The sequence below is a fragment of the Poeciliopsis prolifica genome, unplaced genomic scaffold (genome assembly GCF_027474105.1).
Source record: "Poeciliopsis prolifica strain line A6 unplaced genomic scaffold, Auburn_PproV2 SCAFFOLD012, whole genome shotgun sequence".
Lineage (NCBI taxonomy): Eukaryota > Metazoa > Chordata > Actinopteri > Cyprinodontiformes > Poeciliidae > Poeciliopsis > Poeciliopsis prolifica.
The window spans coordinates 7537150-7557176 of record NW_026562387.1 but is presented as its reverse complement, the minus strand read 5'-3'; the positions used below and the strand labels follow the sequence as shown (position 1 = coordinate 7557176).

General features: G+C 36.9%; 3 protein-coding genes and 1 pseudogene across 5 annotated transcripts in view; 1 reads left to right on the top strand and 3 right to left on the bottom strand.

Moving 5' to 3' along the window:
* tpk1 (thiamin pyrophosphokinase 1) overlaps window positions 1-3496 on the top strand; it is a 67721-nt gene extending 64225 nt beyond the window's left edge. For all 3 annotated transcript variants that reach the window (XM_055037735.1, XM_055037736.1, XM_055037734.1), the window contains one exon: window positions 3017-3496. In XM_055037735.1, coding sequence (XP_054893710.1) covers window positions 3017-3162 — 146 coding nt within the window. In that variant the 3' untranslated portion in view covers window positions 3163-3496. The remainder of the gene's footprint in view (window positions 1-3016) is intronic.
* Window positions 3497-3504: 8 nt separating this feature from the next.
* On the bottom strand, window positions 3505-5289 carry sec61g (SEC61 translocon subunit gamma). The gene is made up of 4 exons (XM_055037737.1): window positions 5172-5289; window positions 4730-4830; window positions 4486-4588; window positions 3505-3651 (listed from the first exon to the last, which is right to left on the bottom strand). The coding sequence occupies exons 2-4, from the start codon at window positions 4821-4823 to the stop codon at window positions 3642-3644; spliced, it is 207 nt and encodes a 68-aa protein (XP_054893712.1). The 5' UTR covers window positions 4824-4830; window positions 5172-5289; the 3' UTR covers window positions 3505-3641.
* Window positions 5290-6945: 1656 nt separating this feature from the next.
* LOC129364700 (retinol dehydrogenase 12-like) lies at window positions 6946-13367 on the bottom strand (annotated as a pseudogene).
* A 1225-nt stretch (window positions 13368-14592) lies between these two features.
* LOC129364701 (retinol dehydrogenase 12-like) lies at window positions 14593-17603 on the bottom strand. The gene is made up of 7 exons (XM_055037513.1): window positions 17481-17603; window positions 17268-17383; window positions 16837-16992; window positions 16644-16748; window positions 16312-16521; window positions 15189-15381; window positions 14593-14956 (listed from the first exon to the last, which is right to left on the bottom strand). Exons 1-7 carry the CDS (start codon window positions 17492-17494, stop codon window positions 14854-14856), a joined length of 897 nt encoding a protein of 298 aa, XP_054893488.1. The 5' UTR covers window positions 17495-17603; the 3' UTR covers window positions 14593-14853.
* Window positions 17604-20027: the final 2424 nt, after the last annotated feature.

The following is a 20027-nucleotide window of genomic DNA, read 5'->3' as shown; positions in this document are numbered from 1 at the left end:
CCCAAAAAAAATAAAGAAATAAAAAATTACTTAAGCACCAATTGAATATTAAACATGTGAGGAAATCAAATCAACTTTTACAGCTTAAATAGTGGAATATAGACATTCTAGTCAGTTCATCTTTTAAGGATGAAGAGAATGACTCACAAACCTGGACTTTGATTATATACAGTGCATGTAAGAAATGGGAGTATTTAGTGATGTAAAAACATTTGAACAACACAATTTATTCCAGAACTTTCTTTATCCATGAACAAATCAACATTTTTGATGGAGATAGATACCAAGCATCCGGAAAGTATTCACAGCTTCGCTTTTTTCCACACTCTTCTATGTTACAAGATTATTCCAAAGTATATTGAATCAATCTCTTTTCTTAACATTAAATATGGAAACACTCCATTATGACAATGTAGAGAAGAGTTTTTGAGGTGTTTGCAGTATTTTTTTAAAAACACAAGTTATTTGGTGTGCGTATTCTTACCTAAAGCTTTCTTGAAAGTGCAAGCAACAGATCTGTGACAGAATACAGATTGGTATGTTGGTACCATTGATCAAGACAGCATTTTCAGCAAAACATTGTTGTTTCCAAACTTAAGGTGAGCTTTAAATAGGGAAGCGATAATTGACAAGTTGCATCCTGACCTTTGATGGACCTTATGTTCCTGCTGTGGCTTGTGGTAATCAGTCCATCAATCATTCAATGCAGTTGGACACCAAACAACCAAAGCAGATGATCAGATACATATGAAATACAAATTAAATTGGAGATTAAATGTATGTATATATAGTGTGTGTGTGCGATCGGCTCCTTAAATAAAATCCACAAAGCTTCAGTGATGTCATGCAACACTTTTAAAGAAGATATTTGCACAATTGCTGAACTGTGCAGTCATTCATTGATTTGATATTTAACTTGCTACTCATGCTAAAGACATTGTGACAGATAAAGATGCAGACATAACAGAGAAGCCCACAGTAAATGTTCTTGGTGAGTTTGCCCTTTTCATATTAGACACGATTCAGCAGCTCCATTCTCAAGGAGCTTGTCAGCGCTGCTTGTTCGGAGCTAATGCTGCATAAATAAACTTACTTGGTAATTGAAAAACGGTGATGGTCGATTTCATATTTTTGCCATTCCTGCCTGTTGAAGCACAGAGATGTATTTGTTGCTTACGAGACCAATTATTATTTCCTGACTAAATGAAACAAAATTGTCCTGATTTAGTGAGATTATAGATTATTTCCTTACATTTTTTTTATTATTATTTTCAATGGATTTTATTTATTAAACCTTCTATGAAGTTATCACAGCTGAGCGTTAAAAGTCTGGCTATTTTACTGCTAGGATTATTCTTATTCTCCTCCTTTAATGATAAATACAGTGCTCTAATTTGGCCAATTATTTTCATAAAACACACTATTTTTCCAGATTTAGTACAGCTCAATTGCTTGTGTTGAGCACTATTTGCTCTCCAATTTCTTAGAGGTGAGTTTAACAAACCGTTATGGCCTTATAATTACTTGCTGGTTGAGTATATTGTGGATTTAAAATGCTAAAGCTACTGTACTTTTTTATAAGCAGATAAGGAAAGAAGGTATTCTACGCAGTGTGAAAAAGTATGTAATTTTATTTTAGTGAATTCCAAGTCCGGATACATGTGGCAAAATATATATTCTTCCAGACTTATTTTCCTGTGCTGTAATCAAAATGTGGCCGTTCATTCCTTCTTTGCATCCTTCCTGCATTCTCCTTTCCTTCTCTTCCCCTTCTCGTTCTTACGTCCTTGCAATCGCCCCTCCTCATTCGTTCATCCTTTTATCCTTCCACATGCTCTTTTCTCATCTTGTGTCTTGACTTTCTTCTGTCATCTTAACTACTTTCCTCCATTGTTCTTCATTCTTTCTGTGATTTCTCTCTTCTGTTTTACATATCCTTCGTTCTCATAATATTCTTCTTTGGAGCTTTTTTCTTTCTTCGTTGTCATTCCCTCATTTGCTTCCTTGTGCCCTTTCTTTCCTTTCCCTGCCTTTACTCGTTTCTACCCTTTTTTTTGTTCTTCCTGTCCTTTCTTCCTTCTGGCATTAATGTCTAACCTTCTTGCACTCTTCCTTGGGTTGTGTCTCTTTCTTCTTCCTTGAGTACTTATACTCTTTTGTTCCTGTTTTTCTTTTTTGTTGTTGTTGTTTGATTTTTTTCTGCTCCCTGCAGAAATGCTTTATATTTAAACTTTGATATTTATATAGTTAAGAATGAAGCGGAATGACAACACACTCAAGAAAGTCCAGAAGTTTAGTACGGAAGAAACTAGAGAAATATGCTTAAGTGTTTTATTCCATACATTAATTTAACAGAAAAAAGTATTAAGTTTTAAACATCGTCACAATTTTTTTTAATTCAATGCTAAATTCCAATAATCTACTATGATAAAAAATAAACTAATTGCAGTTGACAGATTTTTCCCTTATAATTTTATGTATGAACTTTGGCCACTAGAGGTCAGCAATGACATTTATTTTTCTATTGCCAGTGTCCTTCAACTATTCGCATGGGGTATATTAAACTTTAAAAAATATTTCGCTAAAACTAATAATTGTGTGTTTAGTTTGATGATGCTGGAAGTGAAATCAATTCAACTCCATTTTGTTTTAATCGGTGAAGCTTATGGCATAAAAAATTGTTTCCAATATGACAAAAAAAAAAGTTTTATTGACGAGTTGAAAATGTATCTAAAATAAGTCAGAATCACTTGCACATTTTGAACTGGACTTTTTGAAGCCTTTACAGTAAATCCTATGATTTGTTTGCATGTAGGACGTGTAACAAAATGTCCAGATTGGTTCCTCACTATTGTGGTCAACTTGTCTTATTTAAGACTTCACTAATTAGAAAGTGTTTTGCTTTAGAATTTTACAGATTAGGCTTGCAGGTTTCTACACTGAACATATTTCCCCTAAACAACACAGCTTGGTTGGCATCTTTTAGTAGGTAACTTTTCATGTCTTGTCTGTCCAGATAACCAGATCCTGCAGTTTGGGAAGCTTGTGAGCACCTCCAACACCTATGAACCCACAGCAACAGGGAGCCCCAGGAAGCCTGTGACTGTGACAACAGACCAGCCTCTGCTTTGGAGCATGGGCATCCGCATTAATGAGAAATAACAGAAACTACCTCGAAGAAACTACCTTTTGTTTTTAAAGGTAGAACAAAAACCACTTGTTAAGGAGTGGATTTCGTCACACTTTGAAAGATCATGATTTAAAGTCATTTGCTAATTTTGACTGTAGATCATGTCCATAAGAGCACATTGAACTGTATCCCACACCATGTGCCTTCAACTTCTCTCCTTTTTTTTGCCCCACATAGGAATGTGAAAAGTGCCTTATGTCATGTTTTAGACTTGGGCTTGTCATAACTGTATTATTGCACTCAATTCCAAAATTAAAAACTGTTTTCACAATAAAGTGACAAATTTCCCAATTTATTAAAAAGTAATCAGCATGTGTGTTTAATTTGTTTTATTTACACAACAAAATATAAATGTTGAGCACAGAATGTAAAAATGTCCATTCACTTTGCCATCACAACTAATAACACTTTGCACCAAGGTCTGTCCAGATAGATTTGGCTTGATCGAGATTTAACCACCACTGGAAGGAAAAACAAAAAGAAATGTTAGCATTAATCAAAACTTAAAAGTCAAACTCATTTCTTTATGCAGCCCTATTTTACAAGATAGAAAAAATGTTGCAAAAGAACATGTTTTTTGGTAAGTATAATTGTAAAATTAAGAACACCAGTAAAGAGTTAAAGAATAAATGTTGCATCATAACTACATTTATGAAGTGCATATATCACAAAATAGCAGTTTTCCAATATTTCAATATTAAGGTAATGCTTATGTTTTACTTATTTCTAGGGATTTATAGCAAGAATTAAGACATACAAATTCAATTTTACTTGCAAAACAAAATATGTTTTAACATTTGCAATCACCTTGTTAGCCACGTTTTATTTTATTCATTTACTTTATATTAAGCAAATATAACTGCATTGCTGATGTTTGGTCTTGGAAGCAGGTGGGCTGCATGTTTTTGAAAGTAAATCAGAGAATGTATCTGACGTGGCAATATTGAAGTAATTAGGCACAAAAATATACAACTGTGGGTTGTGATTAAGGCCTAATTCATAAGGTTTACTTACATGTGTTGTTTCCATTAAAAAAAAAAAAAACTTCCACTGAATTACATACAATAAAACTCTGAAATGGCGCAAAATGTTGATATGCCAAAAGGCATTATTATATGTTTTGCTGTTTGCAATCTTTAATAAGTTTAATCATCAAAACATAAATCAGTCTTCATCTTTTCTGTTTGACTGACTTGTTTCACATTACAAAAATACAATGAAATAAGTCCAACTCTTCATCATATTCAGTAGTATTTAAAGTGTTTTTTTTTTTTTTTTTTTTTTTTTTTACTTACACAATGATGTTGTTGATGGGGATATGGATGAGCTTGACAAAGAAACCAATGAAGCCCATAATGGCGAACCCAATTGCTGTGGCCATGGCAATCTTCTGAAATTCTGAAGAACAAACACCCACATTGCAAAATAAACATACAAACAAAAATGAAATTGGAACTTGCTTTTGAAGCCGGGGTAAGTTAACGAAACAGCTCAGGCTTCATTATTTCAAACGAAAAGGATAAGAGAGGGGAGAGATACCTTTTCGGTCTGGTTTTGTGCACCTCTTTACGAGTCTTATGGAGTCCTTGACGAACTGCCGACTGGGCTCAACAAACTGCATCACCTGATCCATGGTTGCGCTGCAAGGAGAAATCACAGATCATCATTGTCGCTTACATTTCCTTGAGCGCTGACGTTTCAGCTTTCAGTCACTTCATAATTGTATCCGTTTACTTCTATTGCAACAAACACGAACGTTATGACAACTTTATACAAAATATGTGGTGACTTAACATTAAAAACGTGATACAAAGGCGTTTAACAAATCTGTTTCTTATTACTAATACCGTATGAGTACAAGCTAACCTCGACTAAGCATCGTTTAAAGTTAAACATGTTTCGCCAAAGCACCTCAGACCTTTTCGTCTATTATGATTCTAATAAATAAAATACAAAAAAACTGATAAAATTGTTGTTTTACCTGTTTCCGTCCCGTTCTTTCTCAGAGCACAGAGCAGTTGCGGCCACGTATCTTCGACACGGCTAGAAGAAAAAACTAAGCTGACGTAGACTTAAACAGCGCATGCGAGTGACGTGTGTCTTCCTTTTCAGTTTGTACTCGTTTCCGTGTACATCTCCGCCTGCAGGCTGGGAGGTTTTCTACACCATGACGTGGTAGTAACACAAGTTATTGTATCTTCTCGTTTTTAAGAGCATGAAAAAAGCAGTAGAAGCATTTTAAAGCTTAGAATCGCATTCTTGTGATTATGGTCATTACGGTTTCTTGAATCTTAATGTGTCTATGCAGGAAGCATATGTAAAAAACACATTAGAGAGAGTGAAAGCTTTATTACACTGACATAACTGATAAATTAATTTGTACTATATAGTGTGAAATAGCCCAAAAGTAATATGCTACTCAATAAAAAGTGATTATTTTGTTAAATAATCACTGAAAGAGTGTTAACATGTCTTTACATATTCATCTATTTGTTGAACCTGTACCAACATTTATTATTCATCTATTTTCCCAATTTAGATTTATGATTCAACAAAGAAATAACCAATGTTCACATGTCCTCTTTAGGGTATTGTAACCCTGTGTTCTTTTGGTTTTATTTCTGTACATCCCTTGTCTAAGGCGTCCGTCAGCTGTTTATACAACAAAATAATGTTATTCATTTTAATTTCGTAGTCATTTGCATTTAGTTTTCTGTTCCGATATTCAAACCTCTACTTTTATTTATTTTTACTTGAGTTTTTAAAACCATTCATCTACCGCAGATCTGTTTTGATAGTGTGTGCTGAATAAACATTGTAAATTAATTTCATATTGTAACTACCTGAAATATTTTTTAAACAACTTTACTATCAATAAATGAACTATCTCATCGTCTGCAGAGGGTATATTTTCCTTCAGTTTATTTTTGAAAATAAATGTAATTAGAACAATTTAGTTTGTCTGGTGGTTGGACAGAAAATGCAGCTGCAAATACTTTTCTTTTTGCGCAATCTTGTGCTTCAGTCTTAAATCACATTAGTCTTTAACAAAATACTACTCTTAAAACCATTGAAGAAGCTACCAACAAGTAGCTAAAAATGTGAAAATAAATATTTGAGGCCACATTCTAAGATTTTTGCAATACTATAGTCAAACAACACAGCTCCTAAATTATTTGTCAAATACCTTCTTAATAGTAGTATTTGTTTTGTATTTTCTCCTGGTTTGTCACCCCCACCTATTTGAATGTCAGGACTCTGGAAGACTGGATATGTGTCCAATACTCTCACTACCTCTTGTTACTCATACAACATTCTTTCTAATATTTGCCCCCTCATGTGATTTAGATTAAGATTAGAGATTTATTGTTCTGGTATGTTCACTTTAGTCGTTCTCTGGTTTCCTAAAGCCAACGTGAGTCAGCGGCATGATTGTTACCTTTATAAATGTTGCTATCAAAAAAAAAAAAAAAAGAATCATGGGGTCATCAATTTTGTTATCTATTTTGGATAATATGGCTAACTTGAAAGAATAAAAGCCTCTAACTCCTACTCGCTATTATCCAATTCTGTCAAATATATTTATGTAACTTCATCTGGAGCAGCGAGTAGACGGGGGGGGGAAAAAAATCTGTACATAAATTTCTGACAAACGAGCACAACTCTACAGAATGTTGTAGAGTTGTGCTCTACAACATGTTTTGTCAGTTCGAAATAACACCGTGTCATAATAAATGTTGCTCAAAAAACTGTTACTTTTCCTTCTTTTGAGAGAAAAACTTTGTTTAAAAAAAACTGCAGAATGTATGAAAAAAAACAGATGCAAAGTACAGTTCAATATCTAACTTTACACTGATTGGATTTTTACTGATCAATAGAAATACAGAGAACCTTACAAAGGGAACAAAGATTCTAACAAAGGAAGATTTTCAACATGTTCTACTCTCAGCGGAATCTATCCTGGCTGACACTTTGAAAATTAGACTATTTATGTACATATCTATTGAGGAATTAGCATCAGTTACATCTTGAAGTAACAGTTCACAGAATCTTCTTTGAAAACAACTAACATGTAAACCATGTAAATAATAAAAATACAGGGGATTTTTGAGTTTATTCAAACTTTATCACAATATAGCTGAGTAAATGCGACATTGCATCTTAGTGATAAAAGCTTGCAAAATTAAACAACAATAACATGTAATGACTTTAGCAGCTCAGGTCTTATTCAACTAAATTAAAGCATAACATACTGGTTTACTTATAATCATGACAAAGCACAGTTTTAGTACAAGATACACAACAAATAAATACTTAGAACCTCTGTGTGTCTGGAATGCTTTAAAAGACTTTACATCAGAAATAATTCAGTGAATGCTGATTAAAGTCAACATGTGATTTCTTTTTGTCGACAGAAAATGAAAGAAAAACTTGGAGCAGTCCTCGATACTTCACACCCAACTTCACCCAGAACAGCCAAACTTTTCAAACGAGTCATAGATTCATAAAAGTGCATAACAGTTCTTTCAATGTGTGATATGTGTAACACGTAGTCAGTCCGCTGCTCTTCACTGCCAGGTGATGCCAAGCATGTCGCAGCTCACCTCCCACAGCCTCTGGGCCAAGTCATCATTAGCAGCAGTACTTGAGCAGCGTGCAGGCGCACAGTCACTGAACACGAGCAATGACAGAAATTGGTCATTAGATTCTGTCCGGTTCTTTTGTGCCATGGTTAAAAGTTGTATATTTGTAAAGTTTTACTGAGTAAATGTGCAGTATTTTATTAATTAACAGTTATTGAGCTTGTTGGCAAAAGGTACCTGAAATAGTTTCCACTCTGGCTCTCCAGGCCTTGTTCCACAGCACAAAAGATGGTGGTCTGTGCTCCCTCCACTGTCGTCTTGGTAAAAATCCGGAAGATCTTCACTGCTACTTGTATGCACTGGTGCTGGTGTCGCCACAGATCAGACTGGACCACTCCCGGGTGCAGAGAAAAGACACTGACACCAGTTCCTGCAACATGAACAAAGGCGAGATTTACATTCACTGCAGTTTTGAGAGCACCCTGAGAACTTCTTCACATTCAGTCACACTATGGCCACAAATTATTTTATGGAAATTTTGTAATTTAACATATTTTTGTGCACAATTGTGAAATGGAAAAAAAGTGTAGATAACTCTTATAATGTTTAGCATAACAAAATGAAAAGTGGGTTTTGTACAAATAAACTGACATTTGGATTATAATTTTTTGCTTAATTGGATGGAGGTCCCATAAACATCCGTAATTCATCAAATTTGGGTTTCAGTGAGATCTCCAGAGGACGCCCACCTATTTGCAGTTCAGCATTCACAGATTCAACTAGTCACAGATTTTTCTGTGGAATCCAGCTCAGAATTATTCCTGGAAAATAAAAAATGCTGGTAGAGTATGTTAAAAATACATATTTCAATAAATGCAACTTGAGAAAGAGAAATATCTATGTGCAATGCTACGTAATATGCTACTGGCTGGCATTTGAAAAGGCAGCCAATCCAGGAGCACCATTCATATTCCTTGGTGCTGGTTGGCTATGTGGGAACTATTATAATAGACATTTATATGCGAGAGGTTCTCAAGTATTTGCAAATGTCTGGTGTTTGGGTTTCTGTTGCTTCTTGTGCCAAAATATGCTCATTTCCTATCAAATACCAGGATGTGTATGTCCCTTACATCAACACAGCATCTGTTTTGGGGTTGAAGACATGTCATATATTATTGTTTGTTTATTGATGGTTCAGAAGTTCATTCTCACCTTGTAACCGTTTGGCAAGACTGCGTGCAAACAGGACATTAGCCAGTTTGCTTTGTCCATAAGCTTTCATAGCATCATAACTCGTTTCACTGTTGATGTCATCAAGTCGAAGGCCAGTCCAAGTGTGGGCCACCGATGCCACGACTACAATGCGGGCCGGAGCTGAACATTTAATGAGGTCAAGCAGCAGGTAGGTTAAGAGGACATGACCTTAAGGAAAGTCAGAATACATATATTATTAAACTAGTTTGTAGCGCTGCAGCTAAATAGCTTTAACTGTTGTGAGGTATCTTGACATGTTCATTCAGTGAAATATCCAAACCACAAAGATTTAAGAATGCATGGCAGTAAGTGCAACTGCTGCAAGTATTTCTGCTCTGTAGACATTGAAACCAGTCTGTAATATTCACTGGGAATGCTATCAGAATATGTCTTTACAGTTCTTAATTTTTTTGTTTTATCCTTCACATATACACTGCCATTATTTGGAAGGTTGCTCATACTCCAGTACAGAATCTTTTCTTAAAGCTCGTGTCGGCTTGTGTCTCGTTGTGCGCGACTTGGTGTCCATATGTGTGTGGGCAAACGTGTCTGAGCACAGGCTGCTCACACTGACAGTTTGTGACAAAAATAATACACAAAAAAATAAACATCATCTGGAAGTAAGAGACGGTCCAATACACAGTGACAGCTTGAAGAGAAGAAAAAAAAGCTGCTCCAGAATCTTCTCAGGTTGATGTGTTTGTCAGTTGTGTTGCCATTAAGACTGAATCCCGCCTCTCACTTTCCAGTCTTGTCGTCTATTTAAACTAACCTCTCCCAAATACAGAAATGAATAAGCTCACATCAGTCATCCAAGCTATTTTATATAGTTCTTAGGTGCTTTAAAACTGCAACATTCAGGAAATGTGCATATATAAAATATATCACTGCAATATAACTTACCCAAATGATTAACTCCAAACTGCATTTCAAAGCCATCCACAGTCTTGGAATAAGGACACATCATGATCCCTGCATTATTTATCAAGATATTCACTTGCTTCTCTTCTGGAAAGCATTGACAATATTAATGTTAGTGCGATAGAAACCAGATATATTTTTTATTACTATTACAGTGTATAAAAATAAACAATATGTCCAGAAAGTTGGTGTTGTGTGGCCCACAGAGAGTAGTTTTTTTTTGTGGTGTGATATGTTCATGTCATATAGTCTTAACGGATTCTGCATGCAAAATGAAGAAATGCATGCAAATGTCTAATGTGACTGAAGTAAAACTAAAATCTCTAAGCAATCTTTGCATCATTCACCAAAAAAAGATAGAAAGAGAAGTGTACTTAAAATGTAAAATAAATACAAATGTTAGAAGCATAGCAATGAAAGGTAATACTGCATTTTAAAAGAAACAAATATATAGAAAATAAAGTAGGACCAATAAAAGCAACCCTACAACAACCATTAGTGGCTGAAGAAGATCATTCATCCCTAAAACGTGTTTGGTAAAAGAATTTATTCACGGCTGACTTTGGTCATAAGTTTAATATCACCTTTGTTAATAATCTGAGCAAAAGCCCTGATGGACTTTGTGTCGGACAGATCCAGCTTTCTGATGACGATGTTCTCATTGCCTGTGTCCTCCAAGATGTCGGTCCGCGCCTCCTCGGCCCTCTCCACGTCTCTGCACGCCATAACAATGCGGGCGCCTGAAAAACCAGACGATGGAGACACGTAGATCTGTGTTCTCCCAGTCACACACCTACACTTCATCTCAGTTGTTCAGCTCTGGCATGCTTGGAGCAATGATTTATAATAGAGATGATGCCCTCCCTCCGTCTGTCGTCTAACTTTATATTCTTGTGTCTTGATTTGGTCGAGACACAAATAAACAGCCACATTGTATTCCTAAAATACATTAGTAGAAACTTTACTAGGAGGGACGTCAGGGGACAGATTCAACACAAACAAGTTTGCAAGTTTAAAAGAGCATCACTTCTATTCAATTAGAGGCAAAGAAAGCCACCAACATCAAATAACTAATGAAGTCCCCAAAAATCCTTGTGCACGTTTGATCATTCTCTAATGATTTCTAAGCCCTCTTTCAGCAACTCATTTAGCCAACTGTTCCACGGCATCGCTTTGCTTCCGAGGCAAATTATGAGGCATTCTCCTTAATGAGCTCAGAAAGAGGTTTCGAGGACAACATGCTCATTCTTTCTTTCGCCCACACAAAGATCGGATGCCATGCCTTATATATATATATATATATATATATATATATATATATATATATATATATATATATATATACAAAGTCAAGAGCCCCACACTGTACCACAAATATCCTGACAATGAAAAACAAAAAACAGAAAAACTACAGCACACATTTCAGATAGCTGCTCCACTCTGCAATTAAGGAAGTGGTGAGCCATTAATCAGTTGGAATGTAGCGTCTGTGTCTCATTATTGTGGCTTTGTTCGTGCTCAGCTGCTCCCATGTGGGAACCCTCAATTCCTTTCCCATTTTCGAAGTAGTGACTGAGCCTCCTCAAATCCAATCAGTCGTTATCAAATCTGTTATCATTATCAATCACTGTAAATTCAAATCCATTGCTAAGAAGTCCCAGGTCTTGGAAAAAAAAAAAGAAAAAAAGAATGTAGACTTTGACATGATGAAATCACCAAAAGCAAGCACTTCATCTAGGATAGAAAAGAAAAATCAAAGAGTTGTGATTTGTTCAGATTTCCCTCGGTACCTTAGGATGCAGCTGCTCCAAGGTATTGCTGCCTCTTATGAATCTCTCCAAACCTAATCATGCCATCCTGTCATTACTTAATCCAATTTACTGATAAATGAAGCCATCTTCTGACAGTAAATTCTCCTAATGCAAGAAGGAAGAGAGGAGGTCATTATTCTGTCATCTCCCTTTTGACACTGTTGTTTTCTCCCACAGTGCTCTACATTCATTTGATTTTTCAACAGCAAAGATAATGTTTTTTTTTTTTTTTCTCCAGTTCCTCTCCCCGCTCGACGGCAAGTAATAAAAAAGGAAAATGATTCCCACTTGCCCTTTCATTTACAGAATGAAGTGGTGCATTCTCAAAAGCATGGTGGTAATTTTCAAAAAGCAGCAGGGGCATACCTCACGCTGCGCCTTGGGCGAACAAACAGATTTAATCATCTATGCAGAACCAGTTTTTACATTACACTGGGTCAGCATGTGTGCGTGTGTGTGAGCGTGTGTGTGTGTATGTCTGCACCCTCCAAACTCTCTCTTTTGTCGCCTGTCTGGCTCAGGAGGGTAACAGACCCTCACAATGCTCCCTCTGTCTCCCTGACGCCTCATCTGACTTGCATCACTGCCTCTGTCTTTTAAAATGATTGCTTACATGTCCAGGAAGGTAGCAGTTTTATTTCAGTCTAACTTATTAAGCCTGTAAGTTATGCTGAGTTTATAAAACCCTATGAGACAGCTTAATACTTCCACCATAATGTATATAATAAAGTTGAACCAAGACAGATTAAGAGTGATTAACGTTTCAGATTAGCTTCCATCACCAAGCAGCGAAAGGGCTTAAATCCCCGAAGCATAGAGGAATGTTCCATGAAAGTCACAGTGGAAAAGTTAGAAACAACAAAAGAGAAAGGCATGGAAACTAAATTGACTGGATTGTACCTCTTCTTGCCAGATCCCTGGCTGTTTCTTTGCCGATACCGGTGTTGGCTCCAGTGATGATCACTGTTTTCCCATCCAACCTCTCCTCAGATGACCAGCGGTTACAGCATGCACTCCTGCGTAAAAGTGAATTTGGAATGACAGAATATTGCACTTAGTTCCTTTTCATAAACTCTTGTCTAGTTGAATAAGCAAGAAAAAAAAAAAGACAATAGAAAAATAAATAAATAAATGGAAATCTCAGTAATTTTCATTAGATTGAAACCCAGTTTTTAAGTAAAGGCTGGAATATTATGTACCCAGAGATACCATTAAATACAATGAACTAATTTTGATCTTTTGCTCAAACAGTCTAATAACAATAATAAGACCAAGTCTGGTGGGAGTTTAATCTTCTTACTAACGTTCTGTTTTTCTCTTCCATTTCAAGTTAGTACAGTCATTATATCCAGCCTCTTAACCTTTTTCCTTCTAGGATTTTTTTTCCTCCTACCTGCAGTTCATTATTCCTCCAGAGTAATGGGTTTCCACTTTAAGATCGGTGGGCGATTTCAGTGACAACCAAACAGACGTCCCTTCCAGTCTCCACCACACGGTTCAGCACTGGCTCCCAGGTTGCCATCTCCACACAGCCTGCTGCGCGCATTTCGCATCTCCCGGCTGGACCAATCAGAAGCCAGCTGGCGCAAGATTGCTTAACAAGTTAGCCTGAGAACAGACTGCTTTCCTGTTGGCTCCTGCCTGCTCGCCTGCCTCTCGTCATGGACTGAGGGGTCGCACCAAACCGCATGCGTCTGGCTTTCACTTGACAAAAATTGGCCAGCGCTTTGTTCGTGCTCAGTAACGTGTTTGGAAAATGAGAGGATTTGATTGTGCGAGCTTTGAACGAAGAAATCGTATATTTCAGTCGGTTCAGAGCCATGTCTGAAGTAGTGTCTGCACAGTGTTGAGGCATAAAACCCCCCCGAAATGATCTGATTTTAGCGCAATATTATAAAAACAAGAAACTCAGTATGCCACAGAAGCCCAAAATTAAGCGGAGAAAAAAAAAAGCACGAGGGCTTTGAGGAAGAAAGAGACAAAAATGATGTTAAAGCTGACAATAGATTTGATTGGCATTATCCCTTGAATCTTTAGGATTGATTCAGCAAAAATTAAAACTTTAAAAATTAATATCTTAATCGGATATTTTATACAAAATGGATAGGAATTACTCTTGTGTTATAGCACTGACATAAACCTGACTTTTTTTAGATTTATTTAAAAAAAATATAGAGAAAGAATATATAGATATATTGCGCAACATTGCCCTAAGACAACAAACAAACAAACAACAACACAGTTTTTGCACATAGCCTATATTATAAAAAATTGTCTTGAAATGATCTACAGTGCTTCTTTACATCCTCACAGACATAAAAATGTTTTTAGTTAGAGTTACCCAAAATTCAAAAATGAAGATAATGATGTATAACTGACAAGTAGGAGGCAAGGTGTGCCATGCAACTCTGCTTCATAAGGAGGACTGCTCATCTGCCAAGTAAATGGTCACATCAAACTCAGTACCTCTTTTATTTGAACAAAAATATGTCTGGTGGTGCTTTAAGTCATTCCCCCCAAGAAATAAAATAAAGGAGCAACGTGAGGTACAGATATGTGTTTCTGTTGCCTGACAGCAACACCGTGTCATAGGGTTAAGTCATATAACTCTGATATACAGAGTTATTAAAACAACTAGAGGTAACAAACTTAATTTTGCCATAAAATGGCATTGTGTGCCCAACTGCATTAGGGATCCAGTCCTGAGATACAATTTATGTTAGTAAATACATTAAATACAACAAAATAATGCTAGCTAGCAATGAAAGTAGCAAAAGCTCCAGTGGGACAACAAATATGGCAATAAGAAAAAAATGAATAAAAAACACAAGCACACAAGTATGGTGGCTTTTATTTTATCCATCTTCTGGCCATTGTGCCCTTCACTATGCTGTCATTTTATCTAATCATACATCTTTTATAAGTTATGTAAAGACTCAAACTTGAACAGTGATTTTTGTTGTAGGCCAAGTTATCTTACAACATGTCAGGGGATATGGATAATGTTCCCTGGATTTTCGCACTTTGATCAGAAGTTGAAAACAGCATTTCCGAAGTGTATATAAATGCTGCTGCACAGTGCAGTCGGATTGGTTCATCTCCAGCGGATGCCCAGCAGGTGGCAGCTCACAGCCCACAGCTTCAAAGCTGTGCCATCATCTTCACCTGCCCTGCAGCTGTCTGCTCTGGCACAGTTCCTGGAAAAAGAGGAAAATATATTTAAAGAGGTAAATTATTAACTTTGCAGGTTTTTTTTATTTTTTTAATTTATTTTTTGCCTTGTTTTGTTTTGTTATGTGTTGTTTTTGTATGATTGTCTTTATACTTGGTCTTTATCAAATGTTTGTGTTTTTATCCACTTCATCTCACACAGTCCTGTTTTATCAGTTATTAAATAAAACACAGAATTATTTAATTTGTCTCACTGACTTGTAGAATCCACCGGTGAGCATCTCATTCTCTGGAGTAACGATGCAGTAGATAGAGGTGGACGCTCCCTCTGCTGGGGTTCGGATCAAGAAACTGAAGATCTTAGCTACGTCCACAAGAGGGCGCCTGATGTGCCTTGTAATTTCAGTGTTTACCATGCCAGGGTCCACAGAGAAAGCCATCACACCAAGAGCTAGAGAGGGGGAAAAGGGAGAATTAGATGCAGAATTAAATTTATCCACCCTTCTTAGCAGCTTGAAATGTGTCAGTAAGCTTTAAGTGGTCCACATTATTTAAAGGGGCAGTTTTATGTAAAAACAAAATTTGGGAGTTTTTACATCATGTTATAATGTTGTTCCCTCATCAAAAAACATACCTGACATGTTGCCTTGATTTTGTCATGCAGGTTTGAGAAGTCATTCAACTGTAGAAAATGCTTAGGGGGTCTAAGGACAAAGCTGAAGTTTTCAAGCCTCTGACCTTCTACCTCACAGAGCCCCGTTCCCTTGAAACACTTCTAAGAGTAATTAGCAAACACCTGCTGGATCTATGCATCTGTCCAGTGCTGCTAAAAACGTTTGTAACGGTAGTGTCAGAAAAAGCAGGAGTTTCTCAAAGAGACGGAGGGTTAATTTCAAGGCACTAAATTATGAAGTCCATTTTGTTTTAAGTCATATTTGATTTACATGGAATTTTTTATATCAACTGACGTTAACATAGTTACTTGATTATGTTAGAAAATGGCACCATGTGCCCGAGAAATACTCAACGCTGCCCCTTCAAACAACAGAGCAAGATCTGCAACAAAATGACTAACGCTTTTACTTTATATGTTTGGAAACACTGAGATAAGTAGGTGTGACTTGTGGAAAACATTTGTTTTTGTTTTTTTTGTTGTTTTTTTCACGAAAATTGCTTCTGCTTGCTCATTTCCTTGCTCAGAGCAGTTGTGGCCGGGCATGAGACTCTCACGTTGGCAGCAGATGTGGACCTTTTATTTTTCCATACAAAAGAAGGGACACTCATACAGTCAAAGACAGGCATTCAGTCTTAAGGCCTCTGCCTGACACACACACAAACAAACACATGCATACAAAAAAAAAAAAACACCAACACGCCCTACCCTCAGTCCTTTTGGCAAGCTCCCTGGTAAACAACACGTTAGCTAGCTTGCTCTGAGCATAGGCCCTGACAGGATGGTAATCCTTATCCCCATTCAGATCATCAAACTGGATCTTGCCCATGGCGTGAACTGTGGATGACACGTTGATGACCCGTGACGGGGCAGAGTGCTTCAGCAGGTCCAACAGCAGGAAAGTCAGGAAGAAATGCCCTGAGGAAGAAGAAACAGAGCGATGTCTTACAGAACTGAGAGAGAGAGAAAAATAACTGATTCGTTCATTTCTTAAAGAAAGATAAAAGCATCTCAGACTTTCTGACATCCTTATCCCTTACCTAAGTGATTGACTCCAAACTGCATCTCATACCCATCCATCGTCTTTGCATAAGGACAGATAGCAACACCTGCATTGTTGATAAGGAAGTCCAGGGTCTTCTCAGCTGAAAAACAGAATAGTGTCATGTTCCTTTGATTTTTGAAAACATTTCTAACATTGTCCTGTATGCATTGTGTCCGTGTTTCACCCACTGTTGTAGATATTCTCAGCAAACAGGCATATGGACTTGGTGTCGGCCAGATCTAGCTGCCTGACAACCACTTTAGCTCCGTTCACTTCCCTCATGATGTCAGATGCCGCCTGCTCTCCTTTCGCTGTGTCTCGGCATGCCAAAATCACTCTTGCACCTAAAAGACAGATTAATTCCTCTGAACAGTGATGGGTTCCTGCCTGCACATGCAGATGTGAATTTGAGCAATGTTGTGGTTTTGTTTTTGGTTATCAGAAAAATGAACAATTTGTAGACAATGTTCCTAGTGTTAAATCGGCTTAAAATCAGATTTAAGCCAAATTGGAATACTTTTTACAGTTTAAACACTTTCTACACAGGATAATCTGAATAACAGATGAAAGAAAATGAATATTTTTTTAAATCTAAAAACATCTAACTGTGCCTGCTTGCCTCTAGCAGCTAGGTCTTTAGCTGTTTCTTTGCCTATTCCAGTGTTTGCCCCGGTCACTATGGCCGTCTTCCCCTCAAGACGAACATCTGACGACCACTTGGGATAGAACAAAGACCTGAGGATTAAGAAGTCACATTGAAAGAAAATCTTTAAAATTTATTCTCTGGTTTACTGAACTTTTCTGCTAATTATGTGCTCAAGAAATTTCTTACCTGATAGTTTGCATCTTTTTGTAGGCTTTGGAAGAAAACAGGCAAGATAACTCCTAAAAATCCAAGCGAGGTTTGTTTCAGGGCTCAGGTCCAGCGATCTGACAGAAAGAGAGACAGAGAAAATGGAAATATCTTGCCTTTCACGGGTTTACAGCCTTACTGGGAAGTTAAGTTTTTAGTATAAAAGTCCTTCTGTTTGAGTTGAGTCAGTGTAACTAATGAAATAAGGCCGAATCTATGAGTGGAATTCTGATGAGCATCCACATGACAAGTGATATTGTACAGTAGTTCAAATATATAATTTTTAACTTTTATGCTACACCAATTAACCAATTATTAAACCAACTGTCAGATGACACATGTTTGTCTGTCATCTGATATTGACAGACAACACAGAGCTATATTATGAATATATCTACATAATAGCTACATTATCTAGATTTCAGGTGTTTGGCAATGTTTGAGAATAATTTTTACAGAGTCAAAACCAGTACAGATAATATTTTTTAAATTCACTCTGAAGTAATTCTTAATGTCTATCAAAAACATATATGAGTGGAAACTTGACATAAAAATTTAAGTAGCAACCAGAGACTAGAAAAGCCTTCGCTGTCAAGGACTTCTGCAAGGGAGCAAGTGAAATTCAAGACTTGTTTTCACAGGTGAGACCACTGTAATTTTAGTCTTTTATTAGCGTGGACTTTCCGGTGCTTTCCACAGCTCGGAATCTATCACCTGTATTGAATACGGTAGGTAGGCTCTGATCCCACCTGCCGATTAGGCCGACACCAACATCTCATTCAGTCCCGAGAAGTGTAACATTACTTTCCAAATGTAGAACATTAGCCAAAAGCAGGATTCTCCCACTCAGGTGTACTCCTCAATGTCTTTAAAATATGAGAAGAAAGTGCTTGGTGAAAGTCCAAAGAGGTGCTGCAAGGGTATCGCTTGACGATTTTCACATTTTGTCACAATCCTCAATTAATTTTCTTGGGATATTATAAAAAAAGATAAGCAAATGATTGCACAATTTTATAAGTTGTAAGAAAAATGAAGCAATTTTTTCAACAAAAAAAATTAAAAGTGCGGTGTACATTTTTTTCAGCTTTATTCTGATTCCTCCAAAGCTTATTGCCTTCAAAAGTAGCCTAAATATAAATGATAAGAACGTAAATAGAGTCCACCCGTACCTAATTTAACGGAGCTTGTTATAATTCAGTGATTTCTTAATGTTGATTAAAAGTAATTGCTCCATTGGTAGACTATTTCACTTATTACACTACTTATTAAAATGTATTGTTATAAATGAAAAAAAAATCTGCCAATGGAAGTAGCACCTTTTCATCAAAATTCTTGATTGAAAACAAGCTCCTGTTTCATGATCATCATGAACATACCAGACTGGAAAATTGTGCACTCCACAAATTCTGCATTCATGTAATTGGCAGGAAGGTTTTAACTCATATTTGTATTTGTGAATATGAGTACTGATGTGCTTTACTCAACAGTTTAGTAGAATATCTTTAGTTGTTTTTTTGTTGTTGTTTTTTTAAACCTGCTTCTGAAATAAATTACAAACACGTGTTTGTGTCCTAAAACGTTTTACCTTTTCAAATCCCCATCCTCATAAAATCACCACCACAACTTGCCACATTTAACTCATACACATATAAATGCAGTCACAGCTTCTCACTCATTTAAAGCTGAAAAAAAGAAAGAAAAGAAACCTCCTTTTAACTGTAAAAACGAGCTCTATTCTGCCTGGCCAACCATGTCTCATGTAAACTATGTGAAAGCTAGTCATAACTTCCTGTTTTCTCCAGCAACCATATAAATACGCAGAGATCCGCACTCACTCGCACACAAACACACACGCATATATAAACATACCCCTGCTGACCCTAACCAGGCCTAACTGAGCTCTGCCAGCTCCTCTCATGTGGTCTCCCTTTGACGCTAGCTGGTCTGACTGCTCGAGCAGTTTCTCCTCACAGCTGCTCGCCATCCCCTGGCTTGATGAAAGGCCGTCTGTCTGTCAGCGCTGGGACAAACACAAAGAGACCTTGCCACATATATAATTAGCCTTGCTTCATAGCGATTATAGATCATCGGGAGAAGGACTCTTTCATTGTAATTTGTCCATCCCAAAATAGGAAAGTTGACAGAGAGAGACCACAGAATGCCGGATGGCTGCCATCTATGAAAAAAAAGACTCAGACTTTAATTTTGAAACATATTTAATTTTAATCAAAATAGTCTTTCATTTATCCATTGCATCAGAGTTGATTGATATGTACATGATTTGTTAAAAGCTGCGTACACATGGAGAGGTTGTGATTGATCAGTGCAGTGAACCCAGCAAGACAACAGCGAAGCTTAGTTTTGTTTTCTTCAAAGGTTTTCCTTCAGTCTCTTCCAGAAGACACCGGGTCTTTCAGGCCAAATGTCGACACGCTTTGCCCGTCCCACTCGGTTGTTTTAGAGTGTACAGGAGAATAGTTGCCGACGTTTCTGTTGGCAGGTGAGAAGATCCCAGTCTGGATATAA

Bases quoted from the DNA above. Each gene is read 5' to 3' on its own strand.
- LOC129364701 (XM_055037513.1), bottom strand. The intron at 16,993-17,267 runs GCAAGCAGGCAC...TCTGTCTTTTAG, and splicing joins TAAAGACCTAGCTGCTAGAG to GTGCAAGAGTGATTTTGGCA. The intron at 16,522-16,643 runs GTAAGGGATAAG...CTTCTTCCTCAG, and splicing joins GTTTGGAGTCAATCACTTAG to GGCATTTCTTCCTGACTTTC.
- sec61g (XM_055037737.1), bottom strand. From the start codon at position 4,823: ATGGATCAGGTGATGCAGTTTGTTGAGCCCAGTCGGCAGTTCGTCAAG. The intron at 4,589-4,729 runs GTATCTCTCCCC...TTTGTTCTTCAG, and splicing joins CACAAAACCAGACCGAAAAG to AATTTCAGAAGATTGCCATG.